This window comes from Pleurodeles waltl, chromosome 2_2, assembly GCF_031143425.1.
Source record: "Pleurodeles waltl isolate 20211129_DDA chromosome 2_2, aPleWal1.hap1.20221129, whole genome shotgun sequence".
Classification (NCBI taxonomy): Eukaryota; Metazoa; Chordata; class Amphibia; order Caudata; family Salamandridae; genus Pleurodeles; species Pleurodeles waltl.
In genome coordinates this window covers 1,127,740,379-1,127,763,471 of record NC_090439.1, presented here as the reverse complement: position 1 = coordinate 1,127,763,471, position 23,093 = coordinate 1,127,740,379, and the positions used below count along the sequence as shown (strand labels likewise).

The following is a 23,093-nucleotide window of genomic DNA, read 5'->3' as shown; positions in this document are numbered from 1 at the left end:
CTGAGTTGCCTTGTAGCTAGGTCTGTGCTCTATGCACAGGGCTGCCACGGCTGGAGAACATGGCTTCTCGCCTGCGACTGCGCAAGCCGGGGCGTGATATTCCTGCTTACGCCGAGTCCATCTCAGGGAACCAAAAACTGGGCTTGCACGCAGGATGCTGGAGCCTTGATGTGTGTGGGGAATGCACCACATAGCCACGTCCCAATGACTAACAGCATTTCCCAGCAGGCCATGAACTCTCACAGAGTTATGGAGACACAATGGCCATCTTTAATTTCTGAGTTTAACTGTCCACAAGACCCAGCCAGTCTCTGCTGGGCTACCACGTTGCTACCGTCAGGACCTTGCTACACTCAGCTGGGATTTCCCATCTGGGTTGTTTCAAGGACTTAGTGAATACAGAGAAGTATCTTGAAAGTTGAGTCGTGTTGTGAAGCAAACTTTGAACTATTTCAACTTTTCCAGGAATGTGAGCTTATCGCTATGGCTTACGGTTATCCTGTGCTGGAAAAGGAAGTAATCTTAACTCCGAACTATGTTGCAGATGTTCTGCATTTAGAATTATGCACAAGGTAGCATAGTTACAACAATTTGTATATGTTCGTATGAGTTGCCAGGTTCGGAATTTCAGGATATTAATGTTTGGTAATTAATTTACAGAGGAACACGAGATAAGTAGGAACTATGACCAGGCCCCCTGGAATTATGCAGCAGGAGTGGACCAAATTATGCAACAGGATTGAGACTATTATGCAGCAACAAAAGGCAAATTATGCGGCATAATGAAGCACACTTTCCGACGCCATTGCTTCATTATTTTTTGTTATTTTAACTCAGGTTAACACTGCAGGGGCCAAGTTTTCACCTCACTACTAGCAGTTTAACACCCAAACACATTAATAAGCAACTGAAAAGGAACCACACAACCTTTGTGAAAGACCTTTGACGTTTGATCCATTTGAGCTAGAAACATGTTTTTGTTAAAATATGCAGATAATACAACATACGATGGATCATGTGGTAAATGGGACAAATCCATAAGTATGTAAAAAAAAAACTATGCAGCTGCAGAATTACATAATTCCAGTGGCCTTGCTATAACGTAACTGTTGTGTAGTTGGAAGATTTTGGCAAAATAGATGTTTCTAGCCCCACTATATTAAGGACCTGTTTGAATAGCACAATTATGACAGTGGGATTGAACCGTCATTACAACTCATCATAGTTTGAATTATTATTAATATGTATCCTGTAGGTAACTCTTGAGCTGCATCTATCAAACTGTTGTTTTTTTTCATTGGTTTCGCACACATATTGTACCACTCACCTCCTTCCCTGGCCACTGCGTCGATTTTATTGCATTATCATTTGTTATGACATGTCACTATTCCTTGTGTAATGTATTGATGCAGTTAATATTTTCATGAATAGGAAACAGTCTTTGGAAGTAAGTTGCCTTTGCCCTAAATTTTCATACCTTCTACTATACTCCAGAGTAGCGTGCTACTCGGCAAAAAGTGCTTCAATGCCTCGTTAGGGGTAGTAAGCGCTATATCAATACAATAAAAAAGACACTCGCTAACTGGTGATTTGACAACGTCCCCTTCCCTACTCACCAATGACTTCACAGCTCACAGTAGCTACACATTGTCTACTCGAGGCCGGACTGGCCATACCGGGCATCAGGCGTTTCCCTGGGACGTTGAAAGGGTGGGTGCCTTTGTTACTGGGGGGACATTGCAGCAATTTTAAAAGCCCTGCAGAGTTCCTTGCATATCCAGCGGTTTTCAGTCAGCAATAAAACGGCCATGATAACTCTGGTGATTAATGTACCTGCTGGAGAGAGATGGGATTTTGTCTAGTAGCAGTTTTGACTCATCTAAGGTAGCGCAGAGGGTTAATGTGTCTGCTACAAAGAACATGTACTATGCAGATTACAGAACAGTACTTTATGTGCATTGCTCAGTGGGACACTGCTTTCGTCACAGAGTTCCTTTTGTTACTGTGCAGCTCATAAGTTACAACCATATTCTAGCACAGTGAGCTATGAACTCCTATCAAAGAGCTGCATGCAAACTGCATGGTACAGGTTAGAAAGTTATATTTTTCCCCAATCTTATTATCCTAATTTTGCTAAAAAGGGTTTGTTTGGATAGAAATAAATTATTAGTACAGTCAACCCTAACCACTGTGTTACGTTCTGAATCCTGAGTTTATGCTTTCCCAGACCAAGTGCTCTTAGAAATGCCACCAGTAAGGATGACCTGTGAATCCGACACCTTGTAGCCCCCTTTGTGCTATATACAATTTTCTGTACACTGATTTACACACGTATGATTCATTGTCTCTGTATGTGTGTGTGATGTAAAGTGCTCCCACACCCTACGCTGGTAAGAGAGGCGCTATAAAACAAATGAAATACATGTAAGAGAGGGGCTATGGAGAGATGAGAGGCACTCTCAGAGGGTGATGGTGAGGGAATTATTGAAAAACCCTAAGAATGATTGCTGTATCCTGGTGCACTGTAAGGTCATCATTTACTATGCTTTAAAAACAAATACAATTGAATATATATTGAAAAATGTGTTGTAGAATGCACCTTTTTTGCCATTTCTCCTAACATTTCTTGGAAGGGACAGCCCCCCAAGCACCGCTGTAGTGGTCAGGCTCTCTTGCTATGTGCCCCATGGGAGCTGGTCTGACAGCATTTGCCAGGGCTGCTTTGGGTTCTAGTCTGGCCCTGTACCTTCTGTTGCAGCTCGACTCCCCGTAGGTAATCCTTAGGCTCGACGGCTGATGGTTCTTTTGCCTGACCTATTTCTCTTCACTGACGGATTCACAGTTGTATTTCATGTTCTCCTCCTGTGCTTTTATTGACTCGTCTGTTAAATTTGGCAAACTTCTTGATTATTCTGTGCACTGTGATTGATTGCACATCTTCTTACCACCCGTATGTCTTTGTTGTCCCACTTGTGGTTGGAGTCTTTTTCTCACTACTACTGGCTTGAAGGACAGATCCCAGCAGCTCAACATTTCTACAACCCACCCACCTCTCATTCCAAACCAAGAAACTCCCCTTAAGCACCACAAGGTCACACTAACAAGTTTCAAGCCCGTTTTCACCCTTCGTCCTCTCGCCCATCCCGTTTTTTTAATTTATATATTTGTGGTATTTTTATAGCACAAACCTAGCCAGGTAGTCAAAGGAGCATTTCACAGGCAGCCAACTATAACAATTATAGCACCAAGCGCCATGCATCATATCAGATGATGGAATGGTAAACCTTCTGAAGGACAGAAGGTCCAGGTCGAGCTTTCTTAAGAACAGAAGGTCCAAGTAAATCTTTCTGAAGAACAGAAGGTCCAAGGTCAGCTTTCTTAAATACCGTGGGTCCCCTGAAGGGCAGAACGTCCAGGTTGAGCTTTTCTAAGGACAGAAGCTTCAAGATGAGCTTTCTTAAAAAGAGACAGGCCAAGTAAAGCTTTCTGAAGGGCAGAAGGTCCGAGTTTAGCTTTCTTAAGGACAGAAGGCCCGGATTGAGCTTTCTCAAGGAAAGAAGGTCCAAATTGTGCTTTCTTAAGAATAGACGGTCTTAGTTTAGCTTTTTAATGGGTAGAAGGTCCAAAAAGAGCTTTCTGAAGGACACAAATTCAAAGTTGAGCTTTGTGTGTTATGGGATTTGATTCCATAATTTGCCCATTCCTTAGACTGAGTCATCATCTGTGCCACATGTGTCCTTTTTAATCTCCCATATAACTAATGCGCTTCCAGTCTCTCACACCAGGTTGTGTGTCTATTTCAATCAATCAAACAGGATTTGTAAAGCGTGACTAATCACCCGCCAGGGTATTCGGGTACTTGCAGGTCGCCGCTGCTCATTCACAGCCATCTAATGGTGTAATACGCATTTCTCCTCCTTACTGTGTATGTTATTTCTCTGAGATGCTGCCGCTGTTCTTGAAATAAATAAAAAAAGGTACACAACAGTGTTGTTCCTTGTGTGAATAAGTGCTGCTGTTGAAGTGGGTTGTTTTGTTCCCAGTGAGTTAAGTATTTATCTCTGCTGCTTCAGTTGCAGAGAAACAAAATGTCTCATGTTTATAGCTAAAGGGTTTCTGGACACTGCAGATAAGATTCTTAAATTTAGTATACCTTAAGCTATAGACTTGGAGGTGACCATATAGCACTTCATGCCCAAAACCCTGCTATGGTCCAGGAGGTATAGTGCTTGAATATCTTGATCAGAATATCATCCAACATTGATATAGTGTCCTAAATGTTGTGTACAAAAATATCACCCCTTTGGAGTTGAAAAGAGAAGATCTATACCCTTTGGGATAATTATATGTAGGACACAATATTTGTGTTAGACAATATTTCTGTGCACAGTATTCTAGGGTGTAGCCACCAGAAGTTATTACTGTGCTACTGCGTGAGGACCATCACAGACCATCGTGCGGCAGACCCCCCTCAACTGCAGTTCAACCCACAGGGATAACTTTTGAAAAATTGCAAACAAGTGATAACATATGGAAGAAAAAAACCTTTGGCAAAGTACTGGGCCACAAGCCCTAACTCTGAAGTGTACCTACTTTTAGGCAGATGTGCATGGACATGTGATGACGATAAATGCCGTCACTCACAGTTAAAGAGCCTCAATAGAAGAAGTGATTCATGGCCACATGCTATTTGATGTGATGGGAACAGCAATTGATGATCTAAGGCAGTTGTTCCCAACCTGTGGTCCGGGGACCCATGGGGGTTCGTGAAGCCTCTTTAGGGGTCCGCAACTGCAAATTAAATAATATTCACAGATTAGGTCCCCAGCTTTCGGTAATGACTCAGTTGGGGGGGGGGGAGGGGTGGATTCCAGTAATAATTCAGTGGGGGTCCCCGTGTTCCAGTAATGATAAAGTGGTGGTCCACAGAAGACAAAAGGTTGTGAGCCACTGCTCTAATGCGCTGTGTGTACGTATAAATGCATTTTATCGATGAATGTTTTAATTTAGCTGGCCACTTGGATCAGCTGAAGCTGTCTCTCGACCAGGCCTAAAAATAGAACAATCTTAGGTGATGCTCATCAGCGCTCATGATCTGCGAGCAGAGAGGAGAATGCCTCATGTATCTGCCCAAACAGGAGACAGAGAAAGTTGTGGTATAGAGTGTTTTGTTAAAATTATATGTCTAGTAGTAGGCTTTTCCTTCAGAGAAAATAATGTGATCTTAACCCAAATGTTTTACCTTCCTCAACTCCACAACCATTCAACTAAGGGAGAAAGTTAATCCCAGAATTACACATTGTGTTAAAAACTGTGTGAGTTGTTTGCAGTACTTTCCTATGTGACAACTGTATTCTACCTTTACTGAAAAATGTAAGGTGTGATTCCCCTCTGGCCTTTCCTATAGACAAGCCTTGCCTCAGGAATGCCAGGCAAAAATAAAAAGAATTCTAAAGGACATCCTGAGAAGAATAGAAAATATTATATCTACACATTGAAGAAGTAAAGAATGTGAGGAAAACAAACCATTCGATACCTGCGGAGCCGCTCCTGTCACGCGGGACATTTCTATTGGTGACACAAAGGGTTTCCTCAAGCCTGCCTTGTAACTCAATAGGCCTCTTTGTGTCTTGTCTCTAAAGGACAAAAAGAGAAATAATCACTTAATCATAGAGTTTAGAAGACGCAAACAGTGTTGTAAGTGAGAACAGCTTGCAGGTGTTGGGAGTCCTTTACTTGGACAACTCTACTCTGGGCGGCTGGTGCTGCTTGGAGGATGGGCAGCGGTACCTCTGGGGGTAGTAGGGTGTGTCCACAACCACGAGCACATTGTGTAGACCGACTGAAGGGCGCAGTCTTCAGTTCGATGTCCAGAGAGTGAGTATTGCATGAAGCGTTGAGTGAAGGCCAGGGGGCAGCTTTGCAGATCTCAACCGAAACATCATGACTCACTATCGCCGCTGAACCAAAATAAGCCCTAATCCATTCAAGGATTAACTAACTTGTATACTCGTAACATACAACGGTGCAATTAGAACTAAAAAAAAATACAGCCAGTGGTGTGACTCAACGGGTTAAAGTTCACAAGGTCTGCGGATCATGGGTGCAAAAGTATCATTGGCGGATTCGGCCTTTCTTCGTTCTGAGATGGATAACATGAGGACCATGGTGAAGCCATGAGACTAGCAACGAGTGCTGTTGAGAAACATCTCCACCTCTCATGCTCCAGTTCTTCACCCCCCGAGTCATCATCCTCCATAAGATCAGAAGTGTTGGGGAACCATGAAGAGTGGTGATCACAGCTGACCGCTGAGGTGGAACACACTTTTGAAAAGAAGGGAAGTGCTCAGCCCTACACAACACCAGTCCCTCATTCATAGAACCTCTTTTTATAGTATTGTGTGTATTGCACACACGTACGTAGGAAAAAGTGCGTAAAGCAAACCCAGTTCACAAAACACAGACGCTGGTGTGTAAATTGAGCTAGGCATCCTTTGTGCAAAACCTGTGTTTTTTTGCTGGATGCGGGCTGTCCAGAAGTTGGCGTGAGTGTATCTAGGTGCAAAATACTAATCTACAATGGGTTGTCCTCTCCAACACACACATGTAAGCCTTGATGCCCCTGGGCCTAGTCTGAGAAGCTACATATGATGTACAAGGCAGTCAGGCAGGTGTCACATTAGAACCCCCACCTGCACTGCGAACCCTGTTTGTTATTCACGAGCAGTTGTACACTTTAGTTCACCTCTACTTATTTATCGCTGGTAAAGGAACTATTGCATTTCAGTGCACTGACCACTCAACCCTGGCCCGTGAAAGCGACCACGAGGATCATATGCCATTTATGGGTGGGCGATGAAGATGGACAATGAACAGACATGCCACGACAGAGGGTCAGTAACACACCTTGACAGTGAGTGAAGGCAGGAGTAGAGGGTGGTCCGCTCTCATCCTTCTAGTAGCAGGAGACGGCTATAAGATCCTGGAGTGATGTGTACTCTTGTATGACAGGAAGAAGTGAGTCCCAGTGCCGGGGTCCCTAAACGTTAAAACGAGAGGGATCAGCGCAGAGAGTGATTTTTATACACCCTATTTACGCTTGAAATTTGAAGGGATTTTTGATTCCACTACTTTTCCTTTGTTGGCAATCTCGCTTGTGTATTTTGTTATTTAATGTATAGCCTGCTATAAATAAAATCGAGGCTTGGGTGGGACTAGGAGAATTTAATGTTGATCTGAGATTTTGAGTGTAGCGGGTTAGGGAGTCAGACAGCTACTCTTTATAGCCTAAGAACATTGGAATGTTGACGCTCCGGGCTTTTACCAGACATTAGAAGCCCGAGCACTTTATTGTCTCCAATGGAGCTCCCATCCTTCCAATGTTCTAATAGTGCACACACGAGGGTGTGATACCCCATAGCTCCGTGTGTCACCAGATAGGCAGTTTCTGACCTGGAATCCTCCGCTGCGCCAAGTATCAGATAGTCTCTGCTCGGACCAGGGAGTGTGTTTTTTAAACACCTTTGTTTTCAGCACTTCTCTGTGTGAAGAGAGCCAGCGGAACAATGATCCGGGAGCAGCTTCGGTAACTCCAGATTTCCTCGTCTTTGTGGTCCTTCGTCTCTTTGTGGGGTGTGTCTCAGCAGAGACAGAGGATAGTCGAGTCTTCAAACTGGAGACAATAGAAAGCTGAGTATCGCCCAAGTCTCCAGGTTTTATCACCTGACCATCCTCCGAGGACAAGTGTTATTCAACCAATGACAAAATGGCGGCCTCCTTCCCAGCTCCCAGACAGGAGAGCAAGGCCACGTGCTGGCAGACAGCCACGCTCAAGGCGTCAGGGTATGGGTGAGGCAGTTCTCTGAGTAATGATGCTCTGTTTGTGTTGAAGAGGGCAGTTTTGTCGTCGACTGCTGTCAGTGCAGGCTGTCCTAAACACTTTCTATAGTTTTTAGGCAGGCGGGCCTATTTTGCTTGTTTCCAAAACAGAGCCTGCCTCGTGCACTCGTATCAAATAATTGCAACAGTGGAGCCCTGGGCACTTTAGGGGTTTTATGGGAACTGTAAGCAGGATGTAAGTGAGGGAAGGTGGATGGTGCAAACATGCCCTGCAAACTCTGACCTTCCCTGTTGGTGTAAGTCAAACTGCTTTGTTTATGAGCTCTGTGGTGCTGTAACAGGCCGCACCACATGTTTGCTACCTTTGGCCGCCATTTTCTGTTCGCGTGAGCACCAATGCATGCACAGTATTGTATTCATCCTTACCATCAGGAGATGTGGGAACCTCAATGTTGCTCAACAATCAACTGACCAAATTCCTTGAAGACAACAACCTACTCGACCCCTCCCAGTCCGGATTCCGAGCCAACCACAGCACAGAAACCGCCCTCATCGCTGTCACCGATGACATCAGATCTCTGCTGGACAACAGAGAAACGGCCGCCCTCATCCTCCTTGACCTCTCGGCCGCCTTCGACACTGTCTGCCACCGAACCCTAATCTCCCGCCTCCACTCCACCGGTATCCAAGGACAGGCCCTGGACTGGATCACCTCCTTCCTCTCCAACCGCCCCCAAAGAGTCTACCTCCTGCCGTTCCGCTCGGACCCCACCGAGATCATCTGCGGCGTCCCACAAGGCTCCTCGCTCAGCCCGACTCTCTTCAATGTATACATGAGCCCCTTGCCGACATCGCACGCAAACACAACATCAACATCTCCCCTACGCCGACGACACCCAGCTGATACTTTCCCTCGCCAAGGACCCTACCATCGCCAAGACCAACCTGCAGGATGGAATGAAAGATGTCGCAGAATGGATGAAACTCAGCCGCCTGAAACTGAACTCAGACAAGATGGAAGTCCTCATCCTCGGAAACACCCCGTCTGCCTGGGACAACTCTTGGTGGCCCACGGCCCTGGGCACCGCACCAACCCCCTCAGACCACGCATGCAACCTCGGATTCATCCTGGACCCGCTTCTCACCATGACCAAACAAGTCAATGCCGTCTCGTCTTCCTGCTTCCTCACTCTCCGCATGCTCCGAAAAATCTTCCGCTGGATCCCCGCCAACACCAGAAAAACTGTGACCCACGCCCTCGTCACGTGCCGCCTAGACTACGGAAACACCCTATACGCAGGAACCACCACAAAACTCCAGAAACGTCTTCAGCGAATACAAAACGGCTCCGCACGCCTCATCCTTGACATACCCCACCACATCCACATCTCCGCCCACCTGAGACACCTGCACTGGCTACCCGTCAACAAAAGGATCACCTTCAGGCTCCTCACCCACGCACACAAAGCCCTCCACAACAAGGGACCCGAATACCTCAACCGTCGCCTCAGCTTCTACATGCCCACCCGTCAACTTCGCTCCGCCAGCCTCGCACTCGCCGCTGTCCCTCGCATCTGCCGGTGGGAAATCCTTCTCCTACCTGGCGGCCAAGACATGGAACTCCCTCCCCACCAACCTCAGGACCACCCAGGACCACCTTGCATTCTGGAGGCAGCTCAAGACCTGGCTCTTCGAGCAGCAGTAACCCCCTCCCCCTAGCGCCTTGAGACCCTTACAGGTGAGTAGCGGGCTTTATAAATATTATTGATTGATTGATTGATTGATTGAACCTTACTGGCCATTTCAATGAAAACCCAACCGTGCTCCCGTCAGATGGACATAGAGTTCCATGCTGTCCGTAAGCCTCTCTACTCGGCCACATTACCAGAGGGCACCTGCAGGAGCTGTGCCACTGGACTGCAGCGCCCCCTACTGTCTCAGAAGAGGCTCCTTAATCTGATACACAAAGGCTTGTCCTGGTGGCCTGTTGGTGCAACTGTTGTTCCATCACAGCCCCACCAAACAGCGGTGCCAAAGATTACCAATTGTGGCCTTCAGCCCGTTCCAAAGTCCTCTCGCTCCACATAACTTTACAAGTGCCCGTGAAGCGAGGCGTAAACCCTCTCCCATCCATGATGGGCAGATGCCACCTACTGCCCTCTCCATACCAACCTGGATTGAACGTTTTGTCCTCTGTCCTGTTATGTACATACCTTGATCGGTGCATCTCTGCTCTGTTCCACAGACCTGCCGTTCTACAACCCCAATAAGCTCATGCAGTGCTGTTCTGCACCTCCCACAACAAACCTACTCTTCCAAGAACTAACGCCGCTGGCAGTCCTGCATCACGCCTGAGCCGCCAAAGCGCTCTACGTACCTCAATGGACCACTTGTGCATCTCTAGAACTAAAAACCTCAAACCTGTGCCAGATACGTAGACCACCTGCCCCAGAACCCAACACTCCAGGTACGTGGTATCAATCTTGAGCATTCAACCACAACAGGTCACCTCTGCTGCTCTCGAACAAGAACTCTACACAGTCGTGGCACGAGCGAGGGCAGGTGACCAAAAAAACACATCACCTGCTTGAATTTGACCCCTCCCAACAGACTGCACCTATTTCAAATCAGGCACACCCCTGCAAACGCAGAAGGCCCACCAAAGGCCAATTATTTTTATTTCACTCACTACATTGGGAAATTCTCTAGTTGTTTTTTTGTATTTTTTTTTTTAGGTCTAGATATGTATTACACAGGCTGCCATATTATACTCTGCATACATGGTTTATGCCTTGATATATTTAATGTGTACTTGTTTTAACAAACCCTACTTAACCAAACCTGGATGCAGGGGATTCAACTTGTGAAGTATGATAAAATCACATTGGAGACCCCCCCCGCCCCAACCCTCCCTGGCTATGAAGAGAGTTATTTCGATACCTGTATGGTGACTTAGGCATTGCCAAGAGAGGTGTGCTTTGATTCTTGATGGACCTGTGTTACTTTACATCTTACTGCCCACTTCTCTTAATGAGCACCTTACATGTTACTGCCCACTTCTCCTCTTACTTAATACTTTAATACTTTACAATCTTACTGTCCACTTCTCCTCTTAGTCAATACTTTACATCTTACTGCCCACTTCTCCTGTTAATTAATACTTTACATCTTACTGCCCACTTCTCTTAATGAGCACCTTACATGTTACTGCCCACTTCTCCTCTTACTTAATACTTTAATACTTTACAATCTTACTGTCCACTTCTCCTCTTAGTCAATACTTTACATCTTACTGCCCACTTCTCCTGTTAATTAATACTTTACATCTTACTGCCCACTTCTCTTAATGAGCACCTTACATGTTACTGCCCACTTCTCCTCTTACTTAATACTTTAATACTTTACAATCTTACTGCCCACTTCTCCTCTTAGTCAATACTTTACATCTTACTGCCCACTTCTGCTTGGTTAATACTTTAATATAACCAGGTAGGAAGCCAGGACTGCAGTAAAAAAGAACATCGGGGGGTAATTCGGTGGAGACGATATAAAGGGCTCATTCCTACGCCCAGAGCGCCCCAGTATAGTCTCCACTGAGCCTGTGTTTTAAAGAAGTTTCATTATCTCGTTGCCGCCCGTGCCCCCCCTCATTCACCGAAGGAGGGGGGTAGACTAACAAAGTTTGTAGATCACTGATGCAAAGTGTCACAAGCAATCCGCAAGGCAATGAAAAGCGTTTTCCTCACGTCAGTTTTGCTGGACTGTGGTAATAAACTCTTTGTACTGCAATAATACGTGTGAACACGTGTATTAGTACACTTGCCTTACATAACGTGTTACAGGGCCCCCATTTATTTTCACTGCACGGCGCACACATTAGATTCAGTAGTAACACGAGGACTTGCTGTCTCCCCTGTTAGGTGCTGTCATCTCGTTCCTTAAGGGGTGCTTCTCCTCAAGGACATCTGCTGAGTAAATGCAGTAGTACGTTAGTGCGCGTCTTTACTCCTGCGTGTGCCTTCTGCAAGTGACATGTCTTGTTGATGGCGGTGCTGGTGCCGGGGACCCATGGACATCAGTTCACAGAGATGGCAGGGGTAGCGGAAGTGACATCACGCGCCCTTTCCTCTTTGCTTCTACGCACAGGCACAAGATTACACACACACTTTTACATAAGCGCACTCTCACCCCCGAGCACGCACACAACATACATTTACAAGTGTTTTTACTTACCTCAGCCACCAAGGAGGGTCAAATCCCAGCTAACTGCACTCCGTTTTTATTACACTAATAGTGAATAATGTATGACACACATTAGTGTAATAAAAAAAACTGATTCAAAACAAGAAAGTGTAGCCCAAGAAGCTGCCCCTGTGAACCCGACACAGCTTTTGCCACCTCTGAGGCCAGGGATCGCATAGGCAGTGGCAGGGGTCGCACGGGGTAACCTGGGGGACACAGCTGCGACCCCTAAATGACGCCCATGCGCGGGCCTGTACGTTTGCATTTCTTTGGTTAGTCTCTGCATAAGCCTTGCTGTGCAGAGGTTTCTAGGAGTCCTTCAGGGTTTAGTAACAAACGCCAGGAGGCTGGGTGGCGGGTGGGTATTGTAGCAGTACAGAGGGGTACCTCCACTGCAGAGTACCCTCAGAGTTGTCTTGGGGTTCCTGTCCAAGAGGTCCTACACGCCCGAGGTGCACCTAGGTGGGTGATGTGTTTTTGAGGGACACCGTCAAGGATTGTGGGGTGGAGGTAGGTGTGATATGAATGTCATGGTTGTTGACGTGCAAGAACACCAAGGGAAGACATATTCTGAACCAGATGTTGGTCCTGGATGGTATAAAAGTCTGCTATTAGAGTGTAGAGTTTGTCAGTGTGTGGACGCCGGCGTGTAAAGGCAGGATGTGTGCACAGAAGGTGGTGTCGCAGACAGATCCAGATAAGTCCAGAGACCTTGCATTGGGATATGTTCCCCAAGAGTCAACCTGGTTGGTGTCTGTAGGGTGAGGTTGGTTGTGAGAAGGTTCTATAGGTTACGGCTGGTGATGGTGATCACTTCTCCACGTTCTTGGGTCACCCTTATGGGAGACCGAGGCTGAGACACGTGTGGCGGTCTAGTTTGCTGATGACCAGTGTGCTAACCAGGGTCTTGACAGAGTTGTAGACTTTCAGGACGAAGAGCAGATAGTTGGAGATGAAGTCAAGAGCATCATTTCAGTGTCAATTGAACCCCACGGTCACTAGGGGTGAGAGAATGGACTGGACATTGAGAATGATGCGGGATCGCGAGATGCTTCTACGAATCGTGACACTAAGCCCAAGACACAGGACCGCTTGGAAAGAGAATCCTCACGTGTCCATGACACTGAAAAGAATGCAATGAAATTAAAGTGAGGAATGGAGGGACTAATAAATGCGTCTCCCTGAAGAAGTGGTGTGAGGTCACGAAACAAGTATTGGCAGGAATTGGAAATACAATTTGACTTGTAATGCTTAAATTCGAGTTGTTTCAATATGTATTCTTCAAATGTTTGATCATATGTTGGGTTTCAAAGTATATCTGACAGGGAACACTGCAAACGCAGAGGATGCAGAAGGCATTAATTTCATATGTTGACCTTTGACCCGGCTGTGGCAGCGCGCGTTGTAATTCTTCCTTTTTCTGTTACAGTTCGAGAGTTCCTTCAGAATGGAGTCAACCCCAACCTGTACAACGAGGACGGACTCACGGCGCTACATCAGGTCAGGAGCATTCTACGGACACGTTGCTCTCCCTCTGATCCCTCCTGTTGTGTAACTTCCTCAGATTGTTTCATCTTTGTCCTTTCTTCTTATTTTCAAAATATTGTTTATAAATTATTGCTGCTCGTCCTTACTTTGATATGCATTTTCCGTTCTCAACTTTTTGTTCCAATTCAGGGTTTTCTCCTTTTGTGGCTATTATGTTTTTTCACCATAGATATATATATATATTTTGTAGGGGTAGAGTGAGTATCTATGGTGAAAACAAAATAATAGCCACAAAAGAAAACCCTGAATGGAGAAAACCTTGAATTTATATACATATATAGCGTCCACCAAAATATACCAGTGCTCCAGAGCACGCCAGTCCTGGCAAGGGCCTGGCCGCCCATACAATATGCAAACACAGTATCCAAGTTCGAAAGGATAAGCCGGGACACAGCATAGGTTGCTTGATGCGTTTAGTGAAGCTTCGCACCAACGCGTTTTGGCCCAGCTGGGCCTTGATCACGGATGAAGGCCCAGCTGGGCCGAAACGCGTTGGTGTGAAGCTTGATTAAACGCATCAAGCAACCTGTGGTGGTTCCCAGCGTATCAATTTGAAGCTGGATATTGTGTTTGTATATGTATATATATATATATATGTATATATATATATATATATATATGTCTATATATAAATCTCTATGTATATATTCTCTCTCTGTCTCTTATCTTTGACCTTGTCCGTTACCCGGTTCTTTCCTGTGCTGCTGTTCCATATGGACAGCCTACTTGATGCTTGTTCCTTCTTATTTTTCTTTCTCTCTGCTTTCCTTCTTCTTTTCTCATCCTTCTTTCTTCTTCCTTCTTTTCTCTTCCTACTTCTCCCTTTGTTCTTTTCTCTTCTTTTCTTCAACAAAATCTCTAAAACTCTTCAAAGAAATATTCTACCCCCAAGTATCTACTTGGGACACCCCCTCTTTTAGGATTGGATCTTTCGCTTTTGCGCAAAATGTTTTTATTCCATTGTGCTTTTTCTGTCCATGCTGCAGAGAAGTGGACAAAACAATGGAATATTAATAATCTTATACATAAAAAAGATAAAAAATTAAAATATAATCATTCACTCACAGGATTTAGCGTTAAAAAAAGATGTTTTCCTTTTCTTCATGCACAGGGTTATTACTTCTATACATACATCTATTTTTTATGTAAAAGATTACGCACAATTGTTCGAAAGTTTCTATTAAAAAAAAACCCTTATGTAGAACCGGTGCATCTATTTATGGTAATATTCCATCCCCTGGTGGATACAGCATCCCTGTATCCAGACCGCCTGACCCTGCTCCAGGGAGCTGACGACTCACCTGTTTAAAGGACCTTGCATCACGATGAAGTGACAGCCCACTCTCCCACTCAAAACCCTGGTACCCCTCCCGTCACCTGCTGATTCTACCTGTGCCCCTCTGCAGCGCTCTGATACCTGTTGGCTAGGTTTGCGCTATACAAATACCACATGCATACGTATCTTCTAATAAGACTGATTCTCACAGATTACCTGAATCTCAAGAACATGCCACTGCAGGTCCTGCTGCAGCCAGCAGGAGGGATTAAACCCTCAGACCCTCTTCCACTGTATTCACCTGGTCACACTCCTAAACTCCTTTCTTCATCAAGGATCTTCCCTGATACAATCTCCTAAGCTACTTCTTGGACACCTCAGGGAAGCACCATTCCCTTGAGGCCTCCGCTTGCTCACTATAAGATCCTGGCCGGTGTAGTCCACTTCCAGTGTTCCTCCTTTTTCTCCTCTAACGCTCATCATTTTAAACACCTTTCTGTCAAGGAAATTCCATAGAAACAAACCTCTCCCTTTCCTAAGTTTCTTTCTCTCTCTCACGTTCAGAACCTCTTCTCTAACCTGCTCCTGTTTTTGACACTTTCTACCACCCTACCTTGTTCTGTATTTTTCATCTCTTGTTATTTTTGGGGGGGTTCTCTTCTTTTGTTACATCTCTTATTCCACACTCCTTCTAATGTGTTGGAGAGGGGCTTTAGCTTTCATTATCCTCTTTACCTTTGAGTCGCACTTGGCTGCTTCTCTTCCAGTGATGCCACACTCTTGCTTCTACCCACCATCTTTTACAAAATATATTTAAAGATGATGCTGGACTGTTAATTCCTGGGGAGCTGGGAGAGTGTGTTTCTCATGCTCTGGCTTCCTTTCTCTGGAGCCAGAGGGCACTTGCTGCTGTGGCCTGTGTCCCATGGGCGATGCGGAGCCATTTAATGATATACAGTGATGGCTGCTTATGTCTTCATTATCACTGTAACTCTGATATCTAAGGCAAATGTAAGATTATTGTTACCCAAGGGATGTGTCTGCTGTTCGAACCTGTAAAGTCTCTGTAACTCACGCAGTAGTTCTTCCTAATCTGAGGGATAGCTCTGCTGTCCTGAAATGAGAGCTATATCATGTTTCACTTTCCCACCCTACACTTCAGAAAAATAGAATCAGATACATTACTTAACTGAGAATTCATCTCGAATAGTCTAGAAGGGGCGAATGAAAGGAGATGAAAGCGGTGGAACATAGAAGGTAAGCAGTATGTTTGCTTTTTGAAAAATGTTAGGGGCCGAGACCAATTGCACGTGCAGATTATTGGAACTGCCTGTATGTGATTAGATCTTGCCTGCAACGGCCCAGGCAGCACATGCACGCTCTTGCTTCAGACGACCTGCTGTTGCTTCAAAGAAAAAACTCTAAAAAGAAGCTTTTAGCCCGCCCATTGCGTTACATTGATTGTCCTGATTGTCACTCTGATTTGGTTGCTTCTCATTGGACAGCGGATGTTGAGGTCACTTCCTTCTTGTCTTTTTGTCCCTCTGAGAGAACACAAATGAAGTTCAGATTAATGACTTTATTTAGTGCTCATCCGCTGCTCGCACTGGTATCTGGCACATTTTTTTTGTTGTTGCTCCCTCCTGTTACTGGTTGCTTTCTTATCGTTGCATCTCCTGTGATTGCTTTTAGCCCCGCCCCTTCTATTCTGTGTTTTTTGGGTCAAGCCTGCAAGAGCATGCGCTAGCGCACGTGTCTCACTTGCAAGACACTCTTGTATCAAAAAAGAGCTTAGAGCCCGCCCGTTACTTCCCTATTTATATTCTTCAGTGTCACTCTTCTTTGTAGGGTTGTTCTTTGGCCAGTGCAGCTGAAACATCACTTCCAATGGTTGCTGTGGAGCAGGGACCAAGCACAGATTGACTCGACTCAATCTGTGCCTACCCACTGATTTCTTGACCCTCCCACTCTCCCTTCCTGCTTCTCCGTCCACTTCGCTTGCATGAGTTTAAATTGCACCACCCCTTATTCCGCATTCTTCCTTCTCCCAGCCAGCTTCCTGTCGCTGTTGTGAGCCCTCTCCCTGTGGCTACTTGCCCCATCCCTCTCCCACCGTCGTGGGGTGTTGCGGGAGCACCGCCGACAGACCGGCGGTGCCCCGCAGGGCATTCTGACCGCGGCGGTTCGGCCGCGGTCAGACAAGAAAAACCGGCGGTCTCCCGCCGGTTTTCCGCTGCCCTTGGAATCCCCCATGGCGGCGCAGCTTGCTGCGCCGCCATGGGGGATTCTGACACCCCCTACCGCCATCCTGTTCCTGGCGGTTCGCCCGCCAGGAACATGATGGCGGTAGGGGGTGCCGCGGGGCCCCATTGGGCCCCTGCAGTGCCCATGCCAATGGCATGGGCACTGCAGGGGCCCCCATAAGAGGGCCCCACTGTGTATTTCAGTGTCTGCAATGCAGACACTGAAATACGCGACGGGTGCAAACTGCACCCGTCGCACCCCTGCAACTACGCCGGCTCAATTCTGAGCCGGCGTCGTCGTTGCAGGGGCATTTCCTCTGGGCCGGCGGGCGCTCTTTTGGAGAGCGCCCGCCGGCCCAGAGGAAATGTCTGAATGGCCGCCGCGGTCTTTTGACCGCAGTGCGGTCATTTGGTGGCTCCCTCCAGGCGGGCGGCTCCCGCCGCCCGCCGGGCTCAGAATGAGCCCCTTAGTGATTTGCCCAGAATCACAGGATCCTGAGCTTCCTGCCGAGACCCGAACCCGGTTTCTCAGCTTTAAAGTTGATCACTCCAGCCGGCAGTACAGTGCAATTTTTCCAAAGAAATTCAGATTTATATACTTTTAAGGTGCGCTCATGAGCGTGAACTAATAGAAATCTTGCTAAACGCTAAAGACCTCTGACGGTTATACAGATGTGGTCATTACAGGATGTCCACCCAGGTATTTGTCCAGGGCCGGCGGTCACGCCTAGTGCTTCTTCTATGTCCCTGTGCCTGGCAGCTCCCTGACCCTCTTGCTCCATGTCCCTACAGGACTGGTCTCTGCGGCGGGCACCACAGGATTCGCCCGTCCCTGCAGCAGGTAGGTCTGGGACTCCGCCCCTCAGCCTTTACACTGTAATGGGATAAGCACCCATGTGTGGCCTCGTCCATCAGACTGTTTGCACCCTTTCCACCATCCATGAACATGGCAACCCGCTGCCTCACTGAGGCCTTCCTTCTGCCGAGGAACAATCCGAGCCAGAGTGGCAGCTTCTGGCCGAGCAAGCGAGTAATGGCTCCTCGGTAGCCCTTTGTGATCAGCGGGCCATGCATCCATGAGTCTGCCGTCCTACCCTCTGTAGGGCGCCCGCAGCAGGTGCCCCGGCCTCCCAGTGCGTTTACCCTTCAGCCGTTCTGTTGCTTGATAGATAGAGGCTCTCTCTTCCTGCTTCTCTGCAGTTTACTGGTGGCAGTGGATTACTCTTTCTACCACTCCAGTCTGTGCACATGTGGGAAAGTCTTCTCTCCACCTAACCTCGTGTGTGCCTGCTGACATTCTTCAAGCACCAACCCCTCCGTAGAGCCATACTCTTGTCCAGCTATCCCACAACTCTGACAAGTCCTCCAGCTGCTGTAGAGTTCCTATATGGCACACATTCTGGGTGCCTTTCTCTCCCACCTCTGTGGTAGCCTTTGAAGATGTGTGTTTGTCCAACCAATCTGTAATGTTTCTTGTGGGGGGTTCCTGACAGCCATCCTCTTTACTCAGCGTGTGCTTCCATCCCCCAACTCAGCCATAGCGCACCAGTGTCCTGCCTCAGTACTGCAGACCTGTGGAGACGGCCCTTCTCCTGCCATTCGTCAGTAGATCACCTTGAGGTCTGTGTTTCATGCCCAGGCTCTCTATGGTCACCCGCAGGATTGTTTGCTGTCCCGTGCACATGTGAGGGTACTCCCTGGAGTGTGTCTGCGGAGGTACTCTCCGTTTTCCCCTCTTTAGCTTACCGAGAGATGTGTATCTGTCTTCACCCCCTCTTCTTGTGTGACTAGTGATGCAACATTTTCTCTGCCTCTCTCTAGCTCTTCAGCTGCGCTGTGGCATCTCTCCCACTTCAGTGGGTTTTTTCTTCCTGACCACTGGTCGCGTTGACATCTCTGTGGACTGCTCCTTTCCTCCAGCCTCACTACTGTACACCGGCTCAGATACGTCCCCTTTCCGCCCACATCTTGTGCCTGCTTGGGTGCATCTGGTGAGCCAGCTGAGATTCGTCTTCATCCGAGATCACTATAGGATGCCCCTGGAGTTACCTCGCCTAACACATCTCTGTAGCTTGCTTACACAATGAATTCCCTCTTGCCCTTCTTAGCCTGCCAGAGGCGATTCCGCACCTCACCCAGATATAGTCTTACATTGTTGTGTCAGCCCCTTCCCATGGAGCACCCCTGTTAGTTCTGTGCAGCACTTCTGCAAGGATGTCCCTGCCTCAGGGTGCCCTGTGGGAATGTGTAGTTAGTCAGCTCTTCTCTCATATCTCCCCCTGTGCTCTGTCTGCAGAGAAGACCATCCACCTGCTGCTCCAATATAACAAGGCATTCTGATGGGATTAGTGCCCTGGGAGACCTGCCCTTCTGTCCTCTGAAATCTGGGTACCCAAGGGAGCCTTGGAGACCATTGCCTCCCATCCCATCTTTAAAGGCAAGCATTTGTGTGCAGTGACTAGGAGCTTCTGCAGCAGGGGTCTTCAAACTGGGGGTTGCCCCTATTGGGGGTCCTCAAGTGATCCTAGGCAGTCGGCAGACTCTGGCCAAAAGAAGCGTCATGCTGTTTTTTTTTTTTTTTTAAATATCTATTATTGCTTTTATAAAAGTGTTCACAAAAGTCATGAAAGTTACTTACATAATCCCCAACTAAACAACCCCTCCCACCCCCCTACATGCACTTAGTACATCATATAAGGATCGTGTTGCAACAAAACTCTTAAGTCCTGCATTAGCTCTCTGTTCCAAGTTATTCTATGTGGTGGTTGTAGCTGACTGTTCGGGGTCCAAGTCCGACGCTGAATTGTCCTCTTCTTCGGAGGGGGCATCTGCTGTTTTTAGGCTCTCCAGCATCAAGTCCCATTGTGTGGCATTGTCTCTGGGTCTTAGGCCCCGTAATGCTTCTCTCAGTAGTACTGCGCACCTCTATTTCAGCCCATTTTTCCAGTGCACTCTGCCATCTATTTATTAATGGGCCGCCCGGGCCTTTCCAATGTGAGGTTATTTCTCTTTTTGCTAAAATCAGTGACAAATCGGTAAATTTATTTGAGATTTTATGCGCCGAAGGGCGAGGGAAATCCCCTAGGATTGCCACTAGTGGGGTTGACACTAGAGGTCTTCCAGTGCAGGTGACTATTTTCCTGAAAACTTCTATCCAGTACGCGGTAACTTGGGGGCAATTCCATAGCATGTGCATTAAGTCTGCTGCTAGTTCTGCGCACCGGGGGCAACCGGAATTATTCGTGTTATATATTCTGGTTATCCTGTGGGGGGTTAAATAGGCTCTATGATAAATGTACAGCGTTCCTGGATACTGCATAGATTTGAGCTGTGATTCTGGCCCATTGAGTGTCTTCTAGTGTTGTGTTAAGATCTAACTGCCATTTGGACTTGAATTTAGTTAGAGGGGAGCGAGTGCTGTTCTGTATTGCTTTATATATCCCTGAAATTACTCCCTTCTGGTCTCCTATAGTGCAGAGGAGGCTGCATCCTTCATGGGTAGGGGGCTCGCAGAGACCCGTGTTCCATATTTTTTGAATAGTTCTAATGAGGGCGCTGTGGGTGAGAAATAAAGTGGGTGGGAGGGCAGAACGTTCTTTTAGCTCTGCATAAGAGTGCAACTTTCCATTGTCATATAAGTCTCCTAGTGTCGTGATATTATATGGAGCTAGCTTGTTGAGGTGTCTGACGCTCTGATTACCCGGGAGGCAACTCATTGCCCTTAAAGGGATGTCGGCTGCGTAATGGATCTTAGTGTGTGAGCGTCTTAAGTATTGATCCCAGCAGTGTCTCGCAGCCTCCCACTCAAGTGGAAGCGGCTCCTTTGGTTTTCTAGGGTTCAGAACTATATGTAATATTTTTTCTAGTGTACAGTTTAGTGGATCTGTAACTCTTCTGCGATTGGGGGTTTGTTAATTAATTTAGCCAACCATTGTATTTGTCCTGCCCAATAATATATTTCCAAGTCTGGAACGGCTAAGCCTCCCTCCATGGTGGGCCTTTGAAGGGTTTGAAGCGCTATTCTGTGTCTGTTTGTTCCCCAAATAAAGCTTGCAATTACAGATTCTAAGTTCTTAAATACAGCCTTCGGGATTATGAGAGGAAGCGTGGCGAAATAGTACAGAAGTCTGGGCAATACGATCATTTGGAGTAGGGCAACTCTCCCTGCGATCGTTGGAGGCAGGGTGCTCCAGAAGTGCATGCTAGCTTTAATTCCCCTAATTGCTCCATGCACATTCCCCTCCAGTAGGTCATCTACTGAGTGATAAGTGTTCACTCCTAGATATTTGAATGTACTCGGAGACCAGGGTAACCCCATAGTGTCAGAGGGTCTCGGAGTGTCCTTAAATACCGGGAAAACTGAGGATTTGCCCCAATTAATCCGTAGGCCCGAGGTTGCTCCAAATTTCTCTAACATATTTATCACTCCTGGTAGGTCCGCCACCAAGTTCTTGAGGAAAAGGAACATATCATCTGCGTATAAGGCAATGTAGTGTGTCCAATTGTTTATTGGGATGCCCTCAAAATACTTTTTAGATCTTGCTGTTTGCGCCAGAGGTTCTACCGCTAAGGCGAATAAAATCGGGGAGAGTGGGCAACCTTGTCTGGTTCCTCTTCCCACTGAAAAAGGTTCGGAGAAGGTGCTGCCTGTGCGTACTCTAGCTGTGGGGTTAGTGTATAATAATCTGGTCCAGCGAGTAAAACCCTCCCCCAGTCCCAGTTTCAACATAACTTGTTCTAGGTAGTCCCATCTTAAGCTGTCAAAGGCTTTTTCTATGTCTATTGATATTATTGCTGCTTGTAGGGTTGTAGGGGTTACGGAGTGGAGTACTGAGATCAAGCGCCTGATATTTTGCGCTGTATTGCGCTGTGGGATGAATCCCGACTGGTCTTGGTGAATTAGGGAGGACATACGGGTAAGAGTCTATTAGCTAGGATTCAACTTAGTATTTTCTAGTCTAGGTTCAATATAGATAGCGGGCGGTAGGACCGGACCTCTGTGGGGGGTTTCTCTGGTTTTAATAGTGGGATCATAATGGCTTCGTTGGTCGATTGGGGTAATCTGTTATTATGCCACGCTTCTGCATATAGTGTGCAGAGTCTAGGAGCTAGTATATCCTGGTATTGTAAGTAAAACTCTGTGGGTAGTCCGTCTGCTCCCGGCACTTTACCCTTTGCCATGCCCTGAATTGCTGTTTTGATTTCAGTTATTGTTATAGGGCCCGCTAAAGACGTGTTCTCATTGTTTCCTATTTTAGGGAGGGCAAGTGCTTCCAATTCCTCAACTTGGGAATGACTGATAATGTCAGTAGGGGCCGCGTATAGGGAAGAATAATATTCATAGAAGCAGGAGTTTATTTCCTTTTGGGTAAGCACTCTGTCACCTGGGCATCTCTCTATTTCGACTATGGTTGTTTGTTGTTTCAAGGGTTTAACTAGCCACGCCAGAAGGGCGCCTGCTTTGTCACCCTCAGCGTGTTGTCTGCAAATGTATTGTTTATAGTCAAAGCGAGATAGTCTTATGTTCTCCCCGGTTATTTTCGCTTTTGTTTCATTCACAAGGGGGGTCAGCTCAGGGTGAGGGGGTAGCCTACGTTCAGTATCTCTCAGGGAGTCTTCGAGTTTTTTGAGCTCCGATTCAATGGATCTGCAGACTCCCACACACACTCTCCAATACAGTTGCCTCTGATTACTATTTTAAAGGATTCCCACTCTATTGCTCTGGAGGAGGCCGTTCCTGAGTTTAACTTGAAATAATCTTCAATACTAGTGTGTAGTGAGAGTTTAAAGGCCTCGTCCCCTAGTACCTCTGTTCCAAGTCGCCAAGTAGGGATTGATGAGCACTCTCTATTCCAAGCTAATGAGACCACCAGGGGATTATGATCTGATATGGTGCGTCCTAGATATTCGGCTGATGCTACAGTGGTTAGCAGTTCTGGGGATAT

At 46.8% G+C, this 23,093-nt stretch overlaps 1 protein-coding gene across 1 annotated transcript in view; it reads left to right on the top strand.

Moving 5' to 3' along the window:
• PPP1R16A (protein phosphatase 1 regulatory subunit 16A) overlaps positions 1-23,093 on the top strand; it is a 290,625-nt gene that overhangs the window by 186,141 nt on the left and 81,391 nt on the right. The window contains exon 2 of the mRNA XM_069220989.1: positions 13,511-13,581. Within this exon, the coding sequence (XP_069077090.1) occupies positions 13,511-13,581 (71 nt within the window). The remainder of the gene's footprint in view (positions 1-13,510; positions 13,582-23,093) is intronic.